The 20,743-nt window shown below is 51.3% G+C and overlaps 9 protein-coding genes across 9 annotated transcripts; 2 read left to right on the top strand and 7 right to left on the bottom strand.

The window, feature by feature from the left end:
• Positions 1-4,496: 4,496 nt before the first annotated feature.
• Positions 4,497-5,469, top strand: J3458_020873 (uncharacterized protein). Its single transcript, XM_066122286.1, has one exon. The coding sequence runs from the start codon at positions 4,834-4,836 to the stop codon at positions 5,359-5,361; it is 528 nt and encodes a 175-aa protein (XP_065972915.1). The 5' UTR covers positions 4,497-4,833; the 3' UTR covers positions 5,362-5,469.
• An 812-nt stretch (positions 5,470-6,281) lies between these two features.
• On the bottom strand, positions 6,282-6,788 carry J3458_020872 (uncharacterized protein; the record flags this gene model as incomplete). The annotated part of the gene is made up of 1 exon (XM_066122285.1): positions 6,282-6,788. One exon carries the CDS (start codon positions 6,786-6,788, stop codon positions 6,282-6,284), a length of 507 nt encoding a protein of 168 aa, XP_065972914.1.
• A 441-nt stretch (positions 6,789-7,229) lies between these two features.
• Positions 7,230-10,275, bottom strand: KIN3_2 (G2-specific serine/threonine protein kinase). Its single transcript, XM_007814806.2, has 3 exons — positions 9,924-10,275; positions 9,396-9,863; positions 7,230-9,342 (listed from the first exon to the last, which is right to left on the bottom strand). The coding sequence occupies exons 1-3, from the start codon at positions 9,961-9,963 to the stop codon at positions 7,679-7,681; spliced, it is 2,172 nt and encodes a 723-aa protein (XP_007812997.2). The 5' UTR covers positions 9,964-10,275; the 3' UTR covers positions 7,230-7,678.
• Positions 10,276-10,519: 244 nt separating this feature from the next.
• J3458_020870 (uncharacterized protein) lies at positions 10,520-12,721 on the top strand (the record flags this gene model as incomplete). The annotated part of the gene is made up of 3 exons (XM_066122284.1): positions 10,520-10,918; positions 10,994-11,042; positions 11,115-12,721. Exons 1-3 carry the CDS (start codon positions 10,697-10,699, stop codon positions 12,719-12,721), a joined length of 1,878 nt encoding a protein of 625 aa, XP_065972913.1. The 5' UTR covers positions 10,520-10,696.
• A 195-nt stretch (positions 12,722-12,916) lies between these two features.
• J3458_020869 (uncharacterized protein) lies at positions 12,917-15,795 on the bottom strand (the record flags this gene model as incomplete). Its single annotated transcript, XM_007814808.2, has 3 exons — positions 15,316-15,795; positions 13,730-15,108; positions 12,917-13,669 (listed from the first exon to the last, which is right to left on the bottom strand). Exons 1-3 carry the CDS (start codon positions 15,419-15,421, stop codon positions 12,917-12,919), a joined length of 2,238 nt encoding a protein of 745 aa, XP_007812999.2. The 5' UTR covers positions 15,422-15,795.
• A 1,768-nt stretch (positions 15,796-17,563) lies between these two features.
• J3458_020868 (uncharacterized protein) lies at positions 17,564-18,102 on the bottom strand (the record flags this gene model as incomplete). Its single annotated transcript, XM_007814809.2, has 2 exons — positions 17,564-17,891; positions 17,969-18,102. 2 exons carry the CDS (start codon positions 18,100-18,102, stop codon positions 17,564-17,566), a joined length of 462 nt encoding a protein of 153 aa, XP_007813000.2.
• A 47-nt stretch (positions 18,103-18,149) lies between these two features.
• On the bottom strand, positions 18,150-18,552 carry J3458_020867 (uncharacterized protein; the record flags this gene model as incomplete). The annotated part of the gene is made up of 2 exons (XM_066122283.1): positions 18,150-18,356; positions 18,418-18,552. 2 exons carry the CDS (start codon positions 18,550-18,552, stop codon positions 18,150-18,152), a joined length of 342 nt encoding a protein of 113 aa, XP_065972912.1.
• A 231-nt stretch (positions 18,553-18,783) lies between these two features.
• On the bottom strand, positions 18,784-19,347 carry J3458_020866 (uncharacterized protein; the record flags this gene model as incomplete). Its single annotated transcript, XM_066122282.1, has 1 exon — positions 18,784-19,347. One exon carries the CDS (start codon positions 19,345-19,347, stop codon positions 18,784-18,786), a length of 564 nt encoding a protein of 187 aa, XP_065972911.1.
• Positions 19,348-19,905: 558 nt separating this feature from the next.
• J3458_020865 (uncharacterized protein) lies at positions 19,906-20,319 on the bottom strand (the record flags this gene model as incomplete). The annotated part of the gene is made up of 1 exon (XM_007814810.2): positions 19,906-20,319. The coding sequence occupies one exon, from the start codon at positions 20,317-20,319 to the stop codon at positions 19,906-19,908; it is 414 nt and encodes a 137-aa protein (XP_007813001.2).
• Positions 20,320-20,743: the final 424 nt, after the last annotated feature.

The following is a 20,743-nucleotide window of genomic DNA, read 5'->3' as shown; positions in this document are numbered from 1 at the left end:
TAAACCTGGAACCCTGCTCATTGGGACACTCGGGGGGAAGATAAATGCTTTATGCGCCCGCTGTCGATCATTTTACTCCGGCCTGGGCATGTGCTTTAATAATGGGAGATCACAGCGGAGCGGTAGGGTTAGGCATAAAATACCAGAGGCGGAAAGGGACTGCGATTCAGATCGCCTTGGAACCCCAGACTCTGGTGCTTCACGGCGCTGGCTCCGAGAGGCGTAATGATTGGCTTCCGAGGTAGCAGTGCCCGAGTCGGGTCAACTAGAATGTTGCGCTAGTACTCCATACGAGTTGTGAATACAAAGCAGAAAGTGCACGTAGCGTCAAGGGCGGGCAGGCTTGGCTTGTGAAGTGGGCAAATCACTTTTTAACGGCCATGGTGGTCCGCCATCGTCGTCTGCGGCTTTTAGCGTGCGTTGTGGCTGTGATACTCATCGATCCGAGGCAGCCGGAATGTAATGAAGATTCCCTCGTCACACATAATACTGTCTGGTAGTACATATTTTAATATCCGCCGTGGCGGGTCGTGAGTCAGGGGCATGGACGTCGATCTCACCCACTGTGCTGGGAATATCAATTGATAGTTCCCACTTCCCATTCGAGTGTTTTGGGGGTCAACTGTCTGAAAACGAGGCGTTCATCTTGTGGTTGAGCCGAAGCTCTGGGTGTCTGACCTGTATTGAGAAGCGCATGGGGCAACGCACAGAGCTTGAAGGCCAGTGATGCCTTGGCAATGGACAAAGTTTTGGTCGTAGTATAATCAATCATAAAAATCAGAATGCTGCAGACCTTCCAGAATAATTCCAAGAGCCCACTGGGAGAAGATTTCGATTTATTGGGGTTAAAATTTTTGCCGAAGTGGATGTCCGTCAATGATTGACTCCCGTATGTGGGCCTGTAGCACAAGGCCAGCACCTCTTTTTTTTTTTTGGGTGGGGGGGTGAGGAGGGGTCGAAGTCCAGATGTCCTTAATTGATGGCCGCTGCCGGTAACGAGTCCCAAGTTCGGAAATCCTTCGGCCGGAGCATGCCGTCAAACTACATCCAGTCGTCGTGAAACCGACGTCGCATGGCCCGCCGTTGAAGTGGAGGCGAGCCCATCATGGACGGAACGTAGTATCAACATCTGCACAATGGAGATTCTTCGGTTTTCGCCAATCCGCAATGCCAGCCTTCTCTCTGCAACCGTCGTATGTATAATTCTAAGTGTGACTTAAGCTCGGCAGTCCCTTACGACGTGCTCTACGGAGTATAGCATTTGGATATGAGTTTCTTGGTGGGGGTTGTTGCTTTTCTGTTGCAAGTCGTGTTACACAACCAGCCCCCAACAAACCGGCACAGTGGTGTGGCCCGATTCAAGCAAATTCATGTAACCCGTCTATTGCACACTGACAAATAGAGCAGCATGCATATCGCGATGTGTTGTCGGTAGTCGTTGCATGGTACTTGGGGTTGATCGTGGCAGCATCAAGTGTCTTCTCGGCACTTTGCTGTAAAACTGTGTAAATACAACGGCAATGGAGACAACAGCAGAAACAGCCATTGACACACCTTGTTTCCAAAGGGGCGAGAAGATATGCTTGGCGTTCTAGAAACAAACTACCCCAACTCTAGGGGTTCATGAATGACAAATTTCTCAGCTGTTCCTCTTCTGGAATTACCCTGTTTAACCTTGTTCGACAGGTCGAGACCTCGGTAAATGTGGTTGGTGGCGACGATTCTTTTGAGGGGCAGGTTTCATCTTCTGCCGATATCAATGCTGTTATCGAAGATCATAGCGGTGTATCATTTAGCTTCAGATCCGTCCTTGGCAGCGTTTCATCCGCAAATCGAAGCCTGGAGTTGGCAACATGATCAAATAAGTCGAACCGCTGGAGTCCGATCTGGATGTGGCCCAGGGAGGGCATGAGAACTGTGTAAATCCTGGATGGCGATCGGTCTCTATGTACCTAAAGGAATCGTATGTCCCAACTCTGATACGTCATATGTCGCGAGGCCATTAGAAGTGGGTGAAATGCAAAGATCTGTTCAGGACGCATGACTTTCCCCATGTTAGAGACTAAAAGTTCTTCCAACTTTAAACAGTCGCATAATATTTGGAATTTTCCGACTGGTCCATCTGGTGGTTTTTCCTTTCTCTGGGGGGGTCGCGTTCATGCAAATCGCAGTAGACGCCCGGATTATTGACTTCCGTCAGACAGCGCATCCAAGGAGGCATTGCGCGGCATATTTCAGAATTCAACGCTCAGCGTTGTTGCCGACATTTCATTGCGTATTGTTTGAGCTTGTTCCGTCCTCTTGCTGCTGAAATATAAAATTTGTAACAGCGCTCAGAAAATCTTCCAAATATCGTGTCTCAGACACATGTCTCGGATATCACTGCCATGAGATGCAGCTGTCAACCTTCAGTTTGTCGATGGGCTATCATATGATGCAAGCAACTGAGAGTGGAGTTTCTTTTTAACGATAGATTGCGTACTACAGCTTCAAGATTAGTTAAAACGACATGCTGTGTTCCCATGTCTTGCAAACCGTGGAGACAGACCCTAATGCTCCAGTTTCACAAGACATCTGCCGAAAGCATAGAGGAAACGATGTCTGCCGGAATACTCCGTATAGTCAGAATTTGTAGGCGAGTAGAGATACGGAGGCCTGTTAGCGAAATAGCAGAACGACGCCCGAAGACTTGACAGATCTATCTAGATTTTCGTTCTTCTTCCTTCTAGCTGTTTTTTTTCTTTTGTGTGTGTAGCATTCGACGTGGCGGGAGCTTCCGACATGCGTAGCAGCGCCGTAATGTACGTGCACGGTTGTGTAACGCGGAGTGCCTTGCATGTACATTATAATTCAGCATTCGCCCACATATCTGTGAGCCAAGGTGCACTCGTAGCGGCAAGAGGCACGAGCAAATGTGCTTCACAGTCGTCAACCGAGGAACTCCGCGCACACTCGTGATCAGTGCAAGATGGTGGTGGTCCATTCCTCCTCCTCTCAAAGAGGCACTAATATGCACGGGAAGACCAGAGAAGGGCAATACACACCATCTCAGGGGTCGAGCACCCTATCCATCGCAACAATCACACTCCAGCTTCCTATCGTGACCATCAGTTCACATTGGTGGGTGGTGGCTTTGTCCGGGCGGCCCCTACGCACGCGACTGAGTTGGGGAGCATCAGCTGAATGATTGCATCCAGGCCACCGCCACAAATTTGAGTGATACTGCCTCGCCGCGGTGCGATGGAGATAAAGCGGCAATGTCACAAAGGTCAGAGTCCTTGCAATAAATTCCAGGTCCAGGCCTGCAATTGCATCAACTGTCGGGAGGAGAGAGTACTTTTTCAGTCACTAACAAGGGCTGATTCGGCGTCAGGCAGGGCTCCATTCTCGGATTCAAGCCTAAGCCTGGAAAATGCAGTGACAGTGATGGCTTTCAAGCGAGAAGAGGCCAACGACGGGGGACAGATGAACGTGTAGGTTGGCAGAGCCCTGGATCAGAAAATTTTTAGATGGATTGGAAGTTGGCTGTGCAGCTCACCGTCCCCCGCAACTGTATGAGGCAGATGACTGACGCCATCCAACCGGTCGTTCTTTCCTAGTTCCCAGCACCTCGGGCCGCCAATCCACAGCTCCACTCTACGTGCAGGTTGCGCCATGTGCAGCAGTAGCAGGAGCAGGAACATAACGTGGGCATGAGCACGAAGCAAACAGCGCGTGGAAGCAATTCAAGTTAGTCAACTACCTGGAGAGGAGTGCGTGTCACCACTTGGGCACGCAGTCTGACAAGGGACGTTATCCTGAGCAAACGCGCACAGGCACTTTGAAGTTGGTGCTGCCACCATCCCCAGTCGTTGATTGTGTTCTGCCCACCAACAGAATTAAAGCTGCTGGCCGGGATGACATTGCGCCTGATCCAATCCCTCACCCGCCCGCCATTGGACTTGGACTCCTCGACCCGGGGTGCTCAGCGGAAGCAGGAACTAAAGAAGCTTGGGGGCGGTTGCTGCAGCTCATCCTGATAGAGTGAGTCCTCGCAAGTCTTGGTGTTGGCTGATTCCTTGTAGGTGCGTCAACGAAATCGCCAAGGTACCACACCCACGTTTCTAACCTGCATTAGAACCCAGCCCGTAGCTTCAATAGTTCTCCCGAGCCTGTTGACGAAACGAAAAACAAAAAAAGAACCTGCTCTGGTGGGAGTCTTTACAAGAATAATACACCTTTCATCCAGGAACCAATCTACGGAGTTACCGGGGGAGTCAACCTCCTCTATTCCCAACCTTGAAGCCAGGCTCACGGCTTGGCCCGCTGAGGATCCGCCATTGACATTGAACGAGCTGTGCCCGTCCTTGATACCCCCCACCATTCTCCAATCACGCGCTTTTCTTCTCTTCTTCGACGAAACCGACCACCAGGACCTGGTGGCCAAAACGAAAGGCCCTGCCAGGCCAGACGGCGGCCGGACAAGCCGTGCACCCACCATCTTATTGCCGCGCTTAGCTTCTTCGACTTTGAAAGGTACGAATGCTTACCTCGGATTCTCCCACCTTCACCCTTCCTCATCACGTACTTGTGCCAGCGCGTCGTGGACTTGGCTCCCGTCGACGTCGCTTCTTCGAGATCATGCATGATTGTGCACGACTTCACCATCACAGACAATCACCGGCCAAGCACTCGTGCTCTCCAATGCCAGCAGCACCACCAATCAGCCCCGAACCCCCAATAACCATCGTTGTCGCTGAGCCGTCTCGAGAGCATTGACGGGCTCGGCCACCAAGCCGTGAAGGCTTTTTGCCTTTTTAGGCGCTCTCGCACGCCTTGCGCGTGTTGCTCATCATGACGACCAATGCTGTGCCGGACACGCAACTAGGGCTTTCAGCGGAGGAGATACAGCTCCTGCGGCAAGGCCAAGCAGCACTCGGAGGGGGATCGACCAGCTCGCGTGCCGCCAGCAGAGCGAGCAGTCAAGGTCTACTACTACTAGACAGCTCCTCTCTTGCTGCTCTGGGAAGGTACTTTGATCGGCTGATGGCAAATATCGAACAAAACATACAATATCTTAGCGAGCAAGCACAGATGTTCACCCAAGTACAATATGACCGCGCTGGAAATATCATTGACGGTGCCGATGCAGAAATCGCGAGATATCAGCAGATTTTGGTGCAACTTGACGAGCTAGAGACGGACTTTGACCGAATAGCCCATATCAAGGAAATTGTGAAGGGATATCGGTCCAGGGTGGAGGATCTCGAACGAGACTTGGAAGCAAGCGGAACATCTAGTCGGCACCACAAGCATTCATCCCACAAGCACTCACACTCCCACTCGCATAAGCAAGGCTCGTCTCACAAGAGTAGGCACTAAACGGAAAATCGGTATGCCCACAGCGAGTCACCTATACCAGCAGGAGCATCGTCCAATACGAACAAAATTATATATATTACAGAGCCTCATCAGCTATTCTGCCCCGCGGCCACAATTTATCTACGCGCAGAGGGGATCCATGCATCCTCCGCATGAACGCTAGCTCAACGAGATCAAGGTTGGATTGTACGAATGAGGATTGAAGGAGATGGTCGGAAAGGGAACCTCAAAGATGGAACAGAGGCCTCACGGCCGTGCAAAGATATGGACAGGCCTCACGGCTCCGTTGACTTATTCATCTGGCGTTTATTAATCCCCCCCTCATCTTGAGCACATTCATGGGTTGCCTTTTTTTTTCTTTTTTTTTTTTTTTTTTTTTTTTTTTTTTTTTTTTTTTTTTTTTTTTTTTTTTAATATCTTGCCTTTGGAAAATTTTTACCCGATCTTGGCGGAGATCCCAGATCTTTGATTTTGTTTCGGATTAGATACCCGCAGTACGCACAAATCAGGAGAGAAAAACGTCTCCTTAAATCAGCCACCCAAAAAGCTTCTGCATATCATCGGACCAAACTCTCCCGGCGTTTTACTCTGTGGCAGCAGATGGCATAAAGTATGGTGTAATGGACTTGGGTTGTTTTGCTTTCATTGTCATGTTTTATACCCTGTGGATTAACAAGAAAAGACTTCTGCCAATCGCGAGATAACGTTTTGGGGACACCACTGGACTGGAGCGGCGCTGGGACACTTGAGTCTTTTTTTTCTTTTCCTTTTCTTTTTTTTTTTTTCCTTTTTTTGTCTGTTGCCTGGCTTGGGGGAAGTAACACCAAGCGGAAGGACTATGGAGGGGAGTGTCTGAGACGTTTGCACGGAGAGATTTACGGGGTAGTCCGGACTAAAATGTCACGCCTTCACCTCAAACACTAGACCGTGGTGCCAATTTCGGTGTGAGCCAGGTAGTCGGTTGGTTCGAACCCCTCACGCAAAGAACAAGAACACGAGCTTATGCCCGATGCCACTGATCCAATGAGAGGGGACGCCTGTAGGCACCCAAATGGATCTTGTTTTCCCACTGCCCACGCTGTCGGGTTACCGGATAAAACGTCGCCTCGCATCATTGACAGATTTGAGGGCTGCGGGGGATGCGCGAAATGTTCCCGCCTTGTTGCCATGGGTTGCGCGACCCCATGTTCCCCGTACATGTATGTGGAAGGGGATGTCGCCGGTTGGCCCGGCGGGATTCGCAAATGCTGCGTAAAAGCAGCAATGGACATGGCATCAGTATCCAACGAGAATCGATTGCGACGAAGCCTTGCTCGTCCAGAAAAAGAGGTCCTCTGGCACGTTGACGCCGTTTTAGACGCAATTTCCGCAACCTCCTCGACTGACAAGGCCAAGCGACGAAATTGGCATGCCAGAGCAGCAGACATATTATGCCTAGATACGGAGAAAATAAGCAGCAGTAAAAGATGGTCATACCTTAGGACAACACGGTGTGTATCGTCTCGTAGGTTCCGGCCGCCGTTTGTCGAGCCCAATGACGATGCCGGTATCCAAGTGCTTGAGGTTATACTAAGTTGGAAATAAAAGTGGAAAACCCGTCTGTGTGTGAAGCCATCACGGGGTTGAGAAAGATGCACAGCTCAGCTAGTCCAGGTAGCCAACGCTCGGCGTTTATGTACTACTGTACAGGGTCATTGACCAAGTAATGCAAATAAGTGTGGCTAGTTGCCATGATACGTCGATCCACAGACTCATCCTTTTGTTCCATCAACAAATCTGCCTATCAGAGCAATAATTATCAATACGACAAACGCGAATCTAAATCGCATGGTTTTGCAGCGCACATGTCAGTTTCATCAATCACAAACTCCGCGACATATGAGATGAATAAATTCGGCGCTAAGCAGCACGAAACACATGTATCTACACGCCCAACTCTCCTCTTCCCCCACTGCCCAGCGAGTCTCATTAAGAACTGAGGCTGCGAGTCAATCCAATCCTGAAACAAAAAGAAACCACGAGTCTTGTGTAGACTACCTTGTCCGTAACGCCAGAGCATGCCCATATTCATAACCCTCGTCCCCATTACTCTTTTCTCAATACTCCAGCATCTATCCAACTTGCTACCACCAAAATACCAGTGTCAAACAGGAAAGAAGAAAGAAAAAAGAAAGAAAAAAGAATGTGTAACACAAAAAGAAGCAGCTAATCGTGTCTTGCGTACCCGGCATCGGAGGCATTTCTCCTTGTCAAGCTCCTCGCCGCAGTTTCACCCCGGCATATTCATGTATCATTCGCCTCAGCGAAGCAAGGATTCCTACACCTTGACAATACGCTTCTGCCTTACTAAGAAGGGACTCGGCATCTCGTCTTTTTCTGGGTCCCAAACAGCTACAGACTCACTGCCGCTGCTGCTGCCACTGCCTCCACTCACTCTCCGCTCGCCGACCTTTTCCTTAAACGTAGCACGCTTAGGACTGACATTCTCCAGAGCACCACCAGTGGCACTCGCCGGACGACCTCCAGCGCGAGCTTGTTGCAGTTCAACGAGGGTCCTACCTTTGATGTTGTTCTTAGCCGCCATCTTATTCAGGGCCTCCCCGCCATTGATGTCCTTCTTGACGGAATGTTTTCGCGTCAAGCCGCCACCTGTATCTGTTGGCAGGCTTGCCATTGATGGAATCTTGCTGATTTGTCGTGTTGGCGAGCGTGGGCGAGGCTCGGCCTGAGGACCAAATACCGCCTTAGAGACTAACCCGGTGGCAGACGCCTGAGGCTTAAGACGGTTGAGAGGACAGGATTTTTGTGAGGAGAGAACGGGCCGATTCTTGGAAGTAAACGGATTCTTGGCAGAGCGAATGTTCCGCGTGGGTGAGGGCACAATGTCCTCGTCGTCAGATTCGATGGACAGCGGTTCACGAAGGTCCCATCTAGGATCAGCAGTTTGGTTTGCATTGGCTGCAAAGATGTTGCCCGAGTGAGTTGTAGGGGCCTTGGTCGCTCCACCACGACGGGGAGACAAGGAAAGGTTGGCGATGGCCATGGGACTGGGCGATGCCATTTCGACGTCCATTGGCGTTCCAGCGTGGCCGGCAAACATTGTTTGGGCTCGGCCAAACGGTGTTCGTGCTGCTCTTTTAGATTCTTTTGATGCCTCCGGACTGTCCAGAGAGTATTCGCTAAGATCTGTTGTTGAAGGAAACTCATCGCCGCTGCCGCCCGCCGATGATTGCGGATAATCCGGCTTAGCAACAGCCGAGGCTGAGGTATACTCTTCGATGGGACGGACCGCTTCTGGCGCTTCTGGCTGTACGACATTGGCATGCTTTAGTTTTTGCAATTCGGCGTCGACGCGTACTTTAATCTCCTCCTCAAATCGGTGCTGTAATTGTTCGATTTCCGCGTTGGCGAGACGGTCAATTTCGAGCCGAGCCTTGACCTCCCACTCCATCCGCAGTTGGGAATCAATCTCTTCGCGAATCATCAGTCTCTCTCGTTCAAGGTTGGCAAGTCTCTCATTCAACTCCTCTTCCTTCTGATGGAGAAGGTCCTCCTTTGCGCGCAAGGACTTGTTCAAATCGACGACTTCCTTCTCCTTGCGCATCAACTTCACAACTGGCAAATTGAGCAATTGAACCGTGTCTGGTCGCCTGTCCGGGTTCACCTTAAGGCAGTCTCGGATAACCTGATTCAGTTCAGGGGAGTACATTTCAGGTAACGTAGCGACCTTTCCCTCCTTAATCTTCTGTACCAATTGGAAGTGTGTCTTTGCGTTAAAAGGAGGCTCCCGTGCACAGAGTTCGTAAATGATGCAACCGAGTGACCATATGTCTGACTTGAGAGTGTACTTCTCCGCAGCACAAATTTCAGGCGACATGTAGAAGGGCGTGCCGACATATGTAGATGCAAAGTCATGAGACTTGATCATCTTGGATAGCCCAAAATCTCCCAACTTGACCGAGTTGTCTTCTCCCAGAAAGACTGGATGCTGTCAGTATTCATTCACAGCCGCAACTGCAACAGTCACAACATACCATTCTCAGGCTTCAAGTCTCGGTGAAGAATAGTCATGGCACCAGCAGGCACCTTTGGCGTCCCATTTGCACTCCCCTGTGTCAAACCAAGTGCATTCGCACCCGCCTCGGGCGGATCAACACCGTAGTGACACCGGTACAGCGCCATGACCAGTTGACTGAAAATACTCCATACAAAGCTCTCCTGTGCTCTCTGCCCCTTGTGCTGCAAGTCCTTGATCACTCGTCCGAGGTCGCCATTCCCACAGTACTCCATGTACAAGTGAAGGTCCTGGCTGGCTTTGAGGTGCTCACGGTGGTAGTAGGCGACGATATTGGCGTGGCGCAAGTGCGAGAGGATCTGGAATTCGGCATGGAGCTGTTCGCGCTCCTTTTGGGACATGCGGAGATACGAAATCTCCTTGCGGCACATGATGAAGCCGTCAGCCTTCCGGCGCACTTTTCGAATTACCCCAAAGGAGCCATGGCCTAAGCGAAAGCAGCAGTCAGAACCGGGTTCAACAAGAGTCTGGCAGAGAGACGACGTACCAATCTTCTCCAGGGTCTCGTACTTGTCTTCTGACGACATGTCGAATCGGTACTATTGGAAGCGAGAGCCAACGTCAATCCCAATGTGGTGGTGGCTCGTCCTTCAACGACCCATAAACGCTGTCATGCAGTATCGTAGCAAAAATTACACTTGCAAGTAACCAAGATCGCTGCGTGGAATATGATGCACCGCAAATCAAGCAACGCAAAAAAGAAAGCAAACCCTGCTGTGGTTAGTAACAAAGGCTGTTGGTGATGATGATGTTGATGATGAGGATGTTTGTCGAGAGAAGGGTTGCTACTTTTTTCCTTGGACGTCGTTAAAGTTCAGGCACAGACATCTAAGGGAAAGAAAGCCTTTGGTTGTCCTGCTCACAGAATAGCGTCGTCCCGGTGTGCAATGAGCCGCCCATGGCTAGTGGTTCCGTGAATTGACCAGGGTAAGAATGACCGGCGTAAACAGTAGCGGTCGCTGCCACGGCAACGGCTTATCGATAAGCGCGCCACAGAGGTGGAGGCTACTTGGAAACTGTGGCAGCTGTGTTCAGCCAATGGCAATGCTTGGGACTTAACAATTGTATAACGACTGATTAAGAGCCGCTAAAACGCCATGAGTGGAACAGCATGGCTTCCTCTTTTTGTCACTCGTCATGCATTGCATCTAGAATAGATTTCTTGCCATTTATGTACTTTCATCTGTTCTCATATTCCATGTCTGATTCTGTATACATCATCCCAACGGGGCAGAGATCCTTGCGCCGCGGCAGCCGAAAATGGTGCTCCGCAAGCACGAATTAGAGGGGAAGCTGGGCGAGGAGAGCGCAATGATCAAGAGCGGCGTGTTGCGCGACGAGAACCCTCTCGACCAGAGCGACGAGTTTAACGAATTCCTGCTGGCCTGTAGACACGGCGATTTGCGCAAGTGCCAGGAACTCATCAGCCAGGGAGTCAACATCAATGGCAAAGACCGATTTGACTATACGCCACTCATTATTGTGAGCACTACCCTGGAGAGTCGTCATGCGAGACCGCCTCATCTTTTCATCTCCATGGCTGATATGGTGTGACAGGCTAGTCTCTGTGGACATTATGAACTTGTCCAGCTTTTATTAGATTCAGGTACTTCTTTGCCCCCCTCAGCCGAAGCCCATCAAATAGAATGCTACAGGAGCAGAAGCTAAGTGGCAAAAGGGGCTCTGGCCGAACGCAACACGTTCCAAGGAGAACGCTGCATATACAACGCCCTCAATGATAGAATTCGCAACCTCCTGCTGCAGTATGACTTCTCCAAGTCTTCCGACCCCTACGTCTACTGGTCCACCCATATATCCGGACTCCTCAACCGCTCCACCCCAACTACATCAGACATCTCCCTGACCTCGGACTCGCACACCTTCAACCTGCACAAGTTTCTCCTGGCCTCAAGGACACCCTACTTTCGCAAGAAGCTGGAAGCACAGCCCGAAACCCCATCATGGAACCTTGCCAACGCCATCCCCGTGGAGGCCATCCAGATCGTCCTCCGCTACCTATACCTCGGCGACTTGCCCAGGGATCTGGTGCCGGCCGGCAGTTCCATCTCGGAGGAAGACGTCGTCAGGGGCCTGGATAAGATCAGCAAGCAGCTTGAAGTCGAGCACCTCTGGGAGGCCATCCTGGCGGGCAACGACCGCCGCCTGGCGAGACAGCGGTACCAAGACGAGGAGGAGCGCGCGGTCAAGCAAATCGGCGACTTTTTCGCCTCCAAGGTCCTGGGGAGCAAAATGGTAGTCGATACCGAGCGCGTCAACGACGTCAAGTGGAAATACGACAACCCCGCGTTTGCAGACGTGCTCCTCCGCGCGGACGAGACGTACGACGAAGATTCCCAGGACACCCCCGTGCTCAACGGCCAGGGCATCCCCATCGGCACCGGCAGGCGGCCTCGCAAATCCGCCCTCTACCCCGTCCACAAAGCCATGCTCATTCGCAGCGGGTACTTTGACAGGATGTTCTCGGGGGACTTTGTCGAGTCCCACCGCTCCGAAAACCTGCACGTCGTCACCGTGGACTGCACCCCCCCGGTCCTCGAACTTGTCCTCACGTTCCTGTACACTGAAAACACCACGTGTCCGCTCGAGCACGCACTGGACCTGCTGTACACGGCAGACATGCTCTTCCTGGACGCGCTGAAGAGCAAAGCCGCGCAGGCCATCAGCACCCTGGGCAGCGGCACGTCCAGCGTCCTCGTCGACCGCACCCACAAGCACGCCCATGGCCTGGCGAACGGCACCAAGCACGCGGAGCAACAAGCGGAGCTGGTGGAAATGGAGCCCATAAACATTTACGACGTCATCCACGCAGCTTGGGATCTCCGCGTGCAGAGGCTGGAAGAATTCGCGGCGCGCTACTTGGCCACCAGGTTGGAGGACTACATTGACGATCCCGATTTCCAGGAACTTATCCGTGAGAGCGCGGAGCGAATCCAGCGTCGCGAGGAGACGGATACGATTGAATTGCTAGATGATATACGATATTACTTGTCAGAACGATTTAGATTACGCTTCGAGGATGCCGGGCTGGATGACATGATGGGTGAGGATGGGGAGATTGACGCCGGGGCGGCGGTGTCGTTGGCAGAACAAGGGGACGTCATGGTGAATGGGCATGGTGTACAGAACGGAGTTGAGGGAGACGGTGTTGTGAAGACTTTGGATGGCGAGATGGCCGAGGACGAGTTTGCATCGGATGCGATCAACTATCAGATTTTGCTAGGGAAGATCGATGCCATGTTAGAGCGGCTGAAGTTGGATGCGTAACTTGTAGGCATGGTTGGGGTATCGGATTGGATGCAACGCTACATGTCTAGATGACGCATGTTATGGAAGATAGAATGACCACATTATCATGGCATTGAGTGTTTTCAGAATTCGTAGATGTCTACCTATACAGATGCTAGAATGTGGCAGTTGCATGGTTTTGCGTCCAAGCAATCATCGCATTAGTGCATTTATCTAATAGTCAATAATTTTCAACTTTGACCTCAACTTCTCGGGCAATTCCTCAGGTTTGACCAATCCCATCTGCACGCAGTCACCCCAAAAGAAGAAAGCTCGGCTCTGCGCATAGCTCAAGTAGTCAAATTCGTCAGGGCCCAATTCTTGCTCGGCTTTTACTGCCTCCTCTTCGGATACGGGCTCATTGTTGGCATCCAAGCCTGGAACCTTGGCTTGTACAATGCCCCATGCAATCCAGAAGGCGCTGCATGCAGGTCTCCAAAGACGGGTCTCCTCCAGTAATTGGCGTACGTTTAAATCGCTCTGTTCCTCTCGCGCACGCTCGGCAGCGCTCCAGCCACCGGGGGGGACGCGGGCATCAAGCATGAAGTCGACGATCGAGCTGGTTGAGGCGGTAGGGTTGAGAGATGGAGTAGGTGGACCACTGTCCTGTAGTTTGATGTCCTGTGGTTTGACTCGGGGAGTCGAACTAGCTACAGCAAATTGGGGGCGATGGTCAACATAGGCCTTGATGAAACGTCGTTGCTCTTCGGGGGTCGGGTATCTCTCGTGATTGCAGGCGTGGGAAGTGACGGGATCGTGGTAGTTGTACGTCCACTCCGTAAAGTGATTGGCAAACTCAAGGCCGGGGAGATTGGCGCCAGCATATTCAAAATCAATAACAACCAACTGCTTGTGCTTATTGGCTGGTTGAAGCAGAGGTGACTTTTCATCATCTGGTTTAATACGCAAAATGTTTCCATATTGAGTCTGTCGAATACAATGTCAGCGTGTTTGGTGGCAAATTGCGGGCACCACGTCGTCACTTACATCATTATGCGCAAACACCAATCGCTCCTTCATCATGTTCTTGGTCTTGTAGCACTTGACCAAATGTGTTCGGTACTTGACCACCATGGCCAGGAACTGATCCCACGGCGCTCCACACACATAGCCATTTGCTTTCCAGGCGTGAACGACAGAGTCAGATTTGGCTGGGGGGATGGAAGTGGTCTCCCATTGCCGGTCAAGATAGGCCATGATCTTGGCTACGTTTTCCACCCACTGGTCCCAATTCTTCCATACCCCGGGGCCGCTATCGCGTTCAATAGGAAGGAGTTCGATACCATCGTGCAGTTCCCTCATTCGCTTGGCAATTTGTTTCGAGGTATCCGGTTCACGCAAGTGAGCAGGTGTCAGGGTAATAGAGTTGAAGAACTGCTCAAACCGGCCGTTTTGGAATGTTCCCAGAAGTCGGGGACCAATCTTCTTTCGTGCTAGACGCTGGAGTACCTTTAACTCGTTTTCACGGTCAATGAGGTGCTCCACTTGAGGGCCGTATACTCGCAGAAGCAATTTAGGAGGACTCTTTTTGCCCTCAATTTCGGAAAGATCCATTGGAGGTGTTACAACATAAACTGCGTTGGTCAACGCCCCGCTCAATCGTTCAACTGTGATGGTGTCACCGCTATTCAGCGGTATGCGTCTCCATCCCTTGAGCTTGAGGGTATGGGCAATGCGAATGATTTCATTCTTAAAAATGAGCCAAGGATCATTCTCCTCCACCTGGCCGCTTGTAGGGTCGCTCTCGTTTGCGGCACCACCAGTGTAGCTCATCGTCTTGGAATTGTCCAACCAGGCGTCACAGCTCGGTACAATAGCATCGCCGTCCACATAATCAGTGTCAGACGAAGCTGTGCGATTTAGGCTGGGCTTCGAATTGGCACGCCGGCGGCGGGAAAGCTTGGGAGGATGCTGGGGAATGGAGCTCAGACCAAGCGATGCTAAAGAATCCTGTAAGATGTGCTCGAGTTTCTCAAAAGACACGTCGCTGGATTGTGAATCGACCGAGTCAGATCTTTCGCGAGCTGCAGCTGTGGGAGTCGAACGGTCTTGATCAGGAGGAGACTTTGACTTGCGACGAGGTTTGGGTTTGGCCGCGGCATTCTTCTTTCTCTTTTCATGTTCTAACCAGTCGGCAACTTGGGCCAGCAGCTTTTCAGCGTAATACTGGTGGTGCCTCTGGGAGTGGTTATGACTAGAAGAGGGCGCAGAATCGTCATCCGGTCGCAGAGCCGGCGAGCCTTCGCTAATTGAAGATCTGCCGGATGCTGGCTTGCCACTTAGTCGGCGGCTTGGTCCTGCGCGAAAGGTTTTGATGGATTGGGACTCGTCTTCGAAATCAGGAACGGGTTCGGCAATTTGCACAGCTATCCGTGTGTAAGCTTGCGATCGACGTATAGGGCATGGGCATTTTCACGAGGTGAATGGGTGAATGGCGCCACAAGGTCGTAGTGCAGAATCAGCGCGTGGCAGTCACGGAGCGAACCATAAAGAGAACATATACTACTCCCGTCCTCATGATACTTGAACGATTTTCAAGTCTACGTCACGATACGACACATCAATTCACATACCTTTAAGGGTACCGCTGGCCGGAGGGGTTCTGTCGCCGTCGCCATCAGGCTTCAAGGCTGATCGCAGAGGCGCGGGGCCAGAAGTCGTGGGGTTGTGCTCAGCCATGATCGGGCAGCCGTCTTGCTTGCGATTGCCTGTCTTGCCGTCGATATAGAGGCGGTGCGCAACGAACGGAAGACAGACGTCCGCCTCTGCCTCGAGCACCAGAGGGTTGGCGACAGGAAATGACCTTGGTGGGCGATGGATATCGAAGGTGGAGGGGGGCGGAGAGTTGTGCGAGAAGTCAGACCAACGCGGTTATGACGAGGAAAGTGGGTTGTTGGTAGACTCTAGGCCTGTTTCCGTCACGCCTCGTGGCGCAGGTGGACACCGAAGAGCCAACTTTCGGTCACAACATGACAGCGAAGAATGTTCAACGAAACAGAATCAGAGGTAGTAAGAGAAGAGGCAGGAGACCAAAAAGAAGAGAGAGAGAGAGGCAAATGGGGAATTGGCCGCGCCGACGGAAAACCAGCCTGGAAAGCACCAAGGGGGCCGTGTTAGCCACTCAGGTCACAGGTGCATGTGACCTCTTGCCCATTTCTTGTTAGTCGACCGAGACCGCAGGAGCGACCCCCAATCCTTCCTGCCCTCTTGCCCTTGTGCAAAAGCTCCACTCTCCAATCCTTCATCCATTGGCTATTTGTGTCACCAGGAACGTAGCAGTCTGCTCCGGACCACGAAGTACCACTATCGAGTCGGGTCTCTGCCAGGAATGCTGTTCCTCCTATTAAATCTGCAAAAGGCTCTTGTACGTCTGTGCGTGTATTCCTCGCCACCAAGGGGGCCATAAGGCATAACATGGCCGTGAGGGCAGCCGTCTTTTTGGTGCTTGGTTCACTATTGGTTTCAATGTTGGTTTCAATATTAGTACTCCGTACTACGGGTCAATACCCGTCCCAGTGACCAACACACTATGTTTAGTGGATCACGTCACTGCAACCGACGGCCCGGGCATCAATTGCCATCAGGCAGCAGTCCAGTCTACAGGCACTACGGGCAGCAACTTTACATTGAAATGATATTGCCTGGCCTCAGTGCTGACTGCCTCAACGTGGCCAGTATCACAACTTTGCCTCTACTGCTAGAAAACAATCCACCACATACGGTTCACTGCACCTACTCTACTGAGATTCTATGAATTGGCTGGAGCCTACGAATACTCGAACCGCAATACCCCTTTCCAAGCGTGCACAACGGGTTATAGAAAACATGCAGTGTCCCCAATGCGGGTTAAAGACGCTGCCATTCGGTTAATGGCTCTGCCTTTGAAGTACAATAACATCTGTGGGACGTGTGAACCGCCTGTCTTGCCTTGTCTCAGAGAAGACAATGAGAGCCACCAGCTGTGTCACCCGCCGGGTCTCGGGGAAGGCCCGGCCCGGACCGGCATCTAAGTGGGTTCATTGACCGGCCCCACGCATTTGGCAGCGTCGAGCATCGGAGCAGTCCCTGTCTGGTAAGTAGGTAGTGGCCCTGGCCGCCTCCCGTAACATGCTTGAGCTTTGGGCATTGCAAGCGTGTACGCCCCCTAGCCGCGCAGCTGAACATGTCAACTGGTACTTGCCATCTGCGCCGGGTTTCGGGATGAGACGGCAGCAGTAGCCCTCGGTTTACTCATGAACGTATCAAGGGTAGAAGTTTCACATGTTTCATAGTCGACACCGTCATCAATCTCCATACTATTAGATCTCGTCTTTGAAGTGTCAACATCTCGGTCACCTAGTACTTTTGCACTTGCGGAGCAGTCAGCTTGGCCAGGTCTGATGTGCTGCGAGCAGTGTCGACTTCACTTCTAGTCGCGAGTTCCACTCAACCATGACAGGATTGACATGGACAGCTGGCGTGGCAGCTTGAAGCTCTCACTTTCGTGGTTCGATTATTAAGATTTATATTATTCCACTGGGCGGATGGAAGCCCTTGACTGGTCTATTTCCATTTTGGAATGCTAAAACCAATCTGACAGCATCGCATGAAGCAACTCGTCTCCAACTTTACAGCTCTGGCGGCGGCACTGAGTAAACTAAATTTCTTTGACGCAATTCATTGTAAGCTATCGAGATAGCCGGTATGTTCCATGAGTCTCTAAATAAAATAAATAGAAACGCGTATTTTCTTGCAGGCAAATGTATCGTGCCAGTGAAATATCAATGTCAAGATGGCTTACATACCACCAATAGCCCCTCACATGTGACACAGGGCTTTCGGCTAAACCTTTGTTTTCTCCTGGTTTGCATGGGTGCCGAAATCTGTATTCTGGATAACATCCTCATCAGCGTCAATGAAGGCCTTGTCGCCAAATGCAATAGCAATCTCCTCCAATGTATGACCAGCCGTCTCAACGTAGTAACTCCAGGCAAGAAAGGCGGAGAAAAGACAAAATCCCGCAATGATCAAATAAAAGTAGCCACGGATCCCTGAAAAAGCGTCGGGAGAAACCATGCCTATGATGAAGTTGAAGATCCAGTTGCTGGTCGTTGCGAGGGCCATGCCTTTGCTGCGCGCTCGGAGCGGGAAAATTTCTGCTGGCAACAGCCTGTGATTAAGAGAGAGAGATAAGTCAGAGGTTGGTTTCAAGTTTTGCGTCAACGAATATTGAGCCGGCTATCTCACCATGGCATTGGACCCCATGTAAATCCATAAACAATATTGTACAGCATGACAAAGGCGTACTGGCCGTCGGCTTTGATCTTGACCGGCAGGTTTGCCTGCGTAAAGCCGCACACCACGCCGAGCAAGGCTGCCATAGCAAGCCCACCCAGGATAAAGAGAGGTCGTCGACCCCATTTATCAGCTAGGTACCAGGTCGTGATGGTTGCCGCCGTATAAGGTATACTATAGCATTGGCGGCGGTGTAAAGCAAAGATTTCCTATCGTCAAACCCAGCCGCGGAAAGGGTGCTTGGAAGATAGAACGATATGATATTAATACCATTTAGCTGCGCAAACATTTGAACAGTGATGCCGACGATTGTACGCTTGCGATAGCGGGTGAACATTTCCTAAGAAACGCATGTTAGTATTTATGTCTTCTAGGATAGCGTCGTTTCAGATGAAGCTCACCTTCCAGCTTGAGGTCCCGAGTGTCCTCTCATATCGAACTGCTTCCTGGATCTCGAGAAACACGCTCTTGACATGCGGGGCGTCGACGTCGCCTTTGCTGTGTAAGTCTGCCACCGTCTGCAGGCTCTCCTTCATGAAGCCTTGTTTCGCTAGCCAACGTGGGGTCTGGGGGAGGAAAAATGACATGGAAAGAAGAATAAAAGAAAGGGCAATCTGAATAATGAACGGTCCCTGCCACGACATTGATCCAGGAAGGAGAGAGTTGAAGCCATAGTCTACCCAGCACGAGAGCATATACCCGGCAATGAGAAAGGTGTATTCAATTCCAACCATAAGACCACGACGATGTGGCGCAGCAATTTCCGTCTAAACGATGGGAACTGTCATCGAAAGGAACCCAACCCCAAGACCCTGGATCGTGCGTCCCGCAACAAATGCGTCGAATCCAGGGGCAAATGTCTGAATGAAGGCGCTGAAGAGGTAGATGAACGCTCCCAGGCGGACGCATTTCTTCCTGCCAATCATGTCGCCCAATGGCCCAGCTATGAGTGCCCCCAGAGCTGCAGAGAGCTGCAAGCACGAGACAGAGATGCCGGTAATGGAAGGATTCACCTTACTAGTTGTGCCGTCGGCTCCTCCGTAATCCTTGTAGAATCTGGCCACGAAGACTGGATTGACAAGAAGCCCGGACATGATACCCGAATTGTAGCCGAATAAAGCATCGCCGAGACTGCCAAATGCACATGTTGCAAAGAGTAACGGTTTGCCCTTGATAGGGTATCGAGCTGAGATTTTGGAGGGCCTCAGCTTCCTTTCCAGCCAACTCTGGGTCGGGTCATTGCAAGCCTCGTCTAGTTGAAGGCCAGAATGGTGCTGTGTAGGCGTTTCTGCAGAGTTTTGTTGCTCGTTGTGGGTGCTGAACGCATCCATTGCGACAATTCGGGAGTATCAATTATGCTAGGTTCTTTTCGATGAATAATGTTGAAGCCGAGGGGACCCATCTCGGTTGATATGAGGATGCTACGACATAGATATAAGAAAAATTTCCCTCAAGATTCGGATTGACGGTAGCACAGGAAACAGACTTCTGGGGTTGTCTGGGGTAATCCGGGGTAGCTCATCATTGCTGGTATGAAGCATTCCGCCGGTTGTTGGGTGTGCCATTGTCAAGACTGACTCGCGGCATTCTCCTGATTAACACCGCTTGTGGCCATCGATATTTAGACTCCTGCACGCTTGACGCAAAGGATTGACTCGTGCAAGCTAGTTCCAAGTAGGTAGGCGTGTTGACGTCTGGTCTAACACATGATTGTAGTGTGGGCATGTTCGAATGTTCCGGCGGGACGGACTTCCTCGAGCATCGTGGTTCAATCATCCGCCGGAACCGAAACGTCCATTCGCGCCCCATGTATTTTACTGCTAGCACCTCTGGTATCCCGGCTTGCGTGTACCCTGGTTGATGCCTTCGGCTCGTCGAATCTCTCCGAATCAAGGTGGACAAAGGTTTTGGAGTACAAAACCACTCTGTTTCGACAGAGCTGACTGCTTGCCCAGCAGGTGCTGTAAGCGAAGTACTCGGGTGATTGCCCGCTTCAATTTCTGGGCTCTATCAGACAGAGGGTCAGACAGGGCAAGAAGTATAAGCACGATGGCAGCGTGGAACAAGTTTATAGCCATAAAAGCAACGAGATGGCTCTCTTTGGCAAGCTGGGCGAGCTCAGGCAGCTCAACAATTCGCCCCGTTCTTACCGCTGCACTCAGCCAATACTCCGAGTTGTTGGTCGAGTTGCTGACGGCATCCGGGACCGTCAAGTTTCTTAGGCTTTCGGTCAATGGAGAGCCATGCAGTTCAGGCACAGGAGAGCCAGCTCGAGATGCGAGGGCATATGCGTTTGAGGGCATGATGGACAGGTGATCAACTTGCTTGGCTAGAAACGGCCGATAAAGTACTATGAGTACATTGTCAAAAGTCAACTGCAAGGACAAAGATTGTAAAGTGTGAGCCCGCGTCTTCCAGTCACTATTTCTAGCGCAGTAGTCCTGACCTAGATCCAGGCTAAGGTGCGAAGGTAGATTGCTTTTCCAGGCATTTAGTTTTGTAGTTATATCGCTTACTAGTGAAGCGTACTCGGACTCGTAGCGTTGCTTGGAATTGTGCGTGGAGATGGAGCCGAAAATTACTTTCAACGCTGGGGATACAATGCGGTAGAGACTACTCAATTCAGTCTGGTATCGCGAATATACGAGGTCTGACGATTGCTGGCTCCCGGTTGCCGAGAAAAGTATGGCGATTCGGGATATTCTAGCGGCATCTCCAGGTTGAAGT

Source organism: Metarhizium acridum, assembly GCF_019434415.1.
Source record: "Metarhizium acridum strain ARSEF 324 chromosome Unknown scaffold_574, whole genome shotgun sequence".
NCBI lineage: Eukaryota > Fungi > Ascomycota > Sordariomycetes > Hypocreales > Clavicipitaceae > Metarhizium > Metarhizium acridum.
This window is presented reverse-complemented; position numbering and strand designations above follow the sequence as displayed.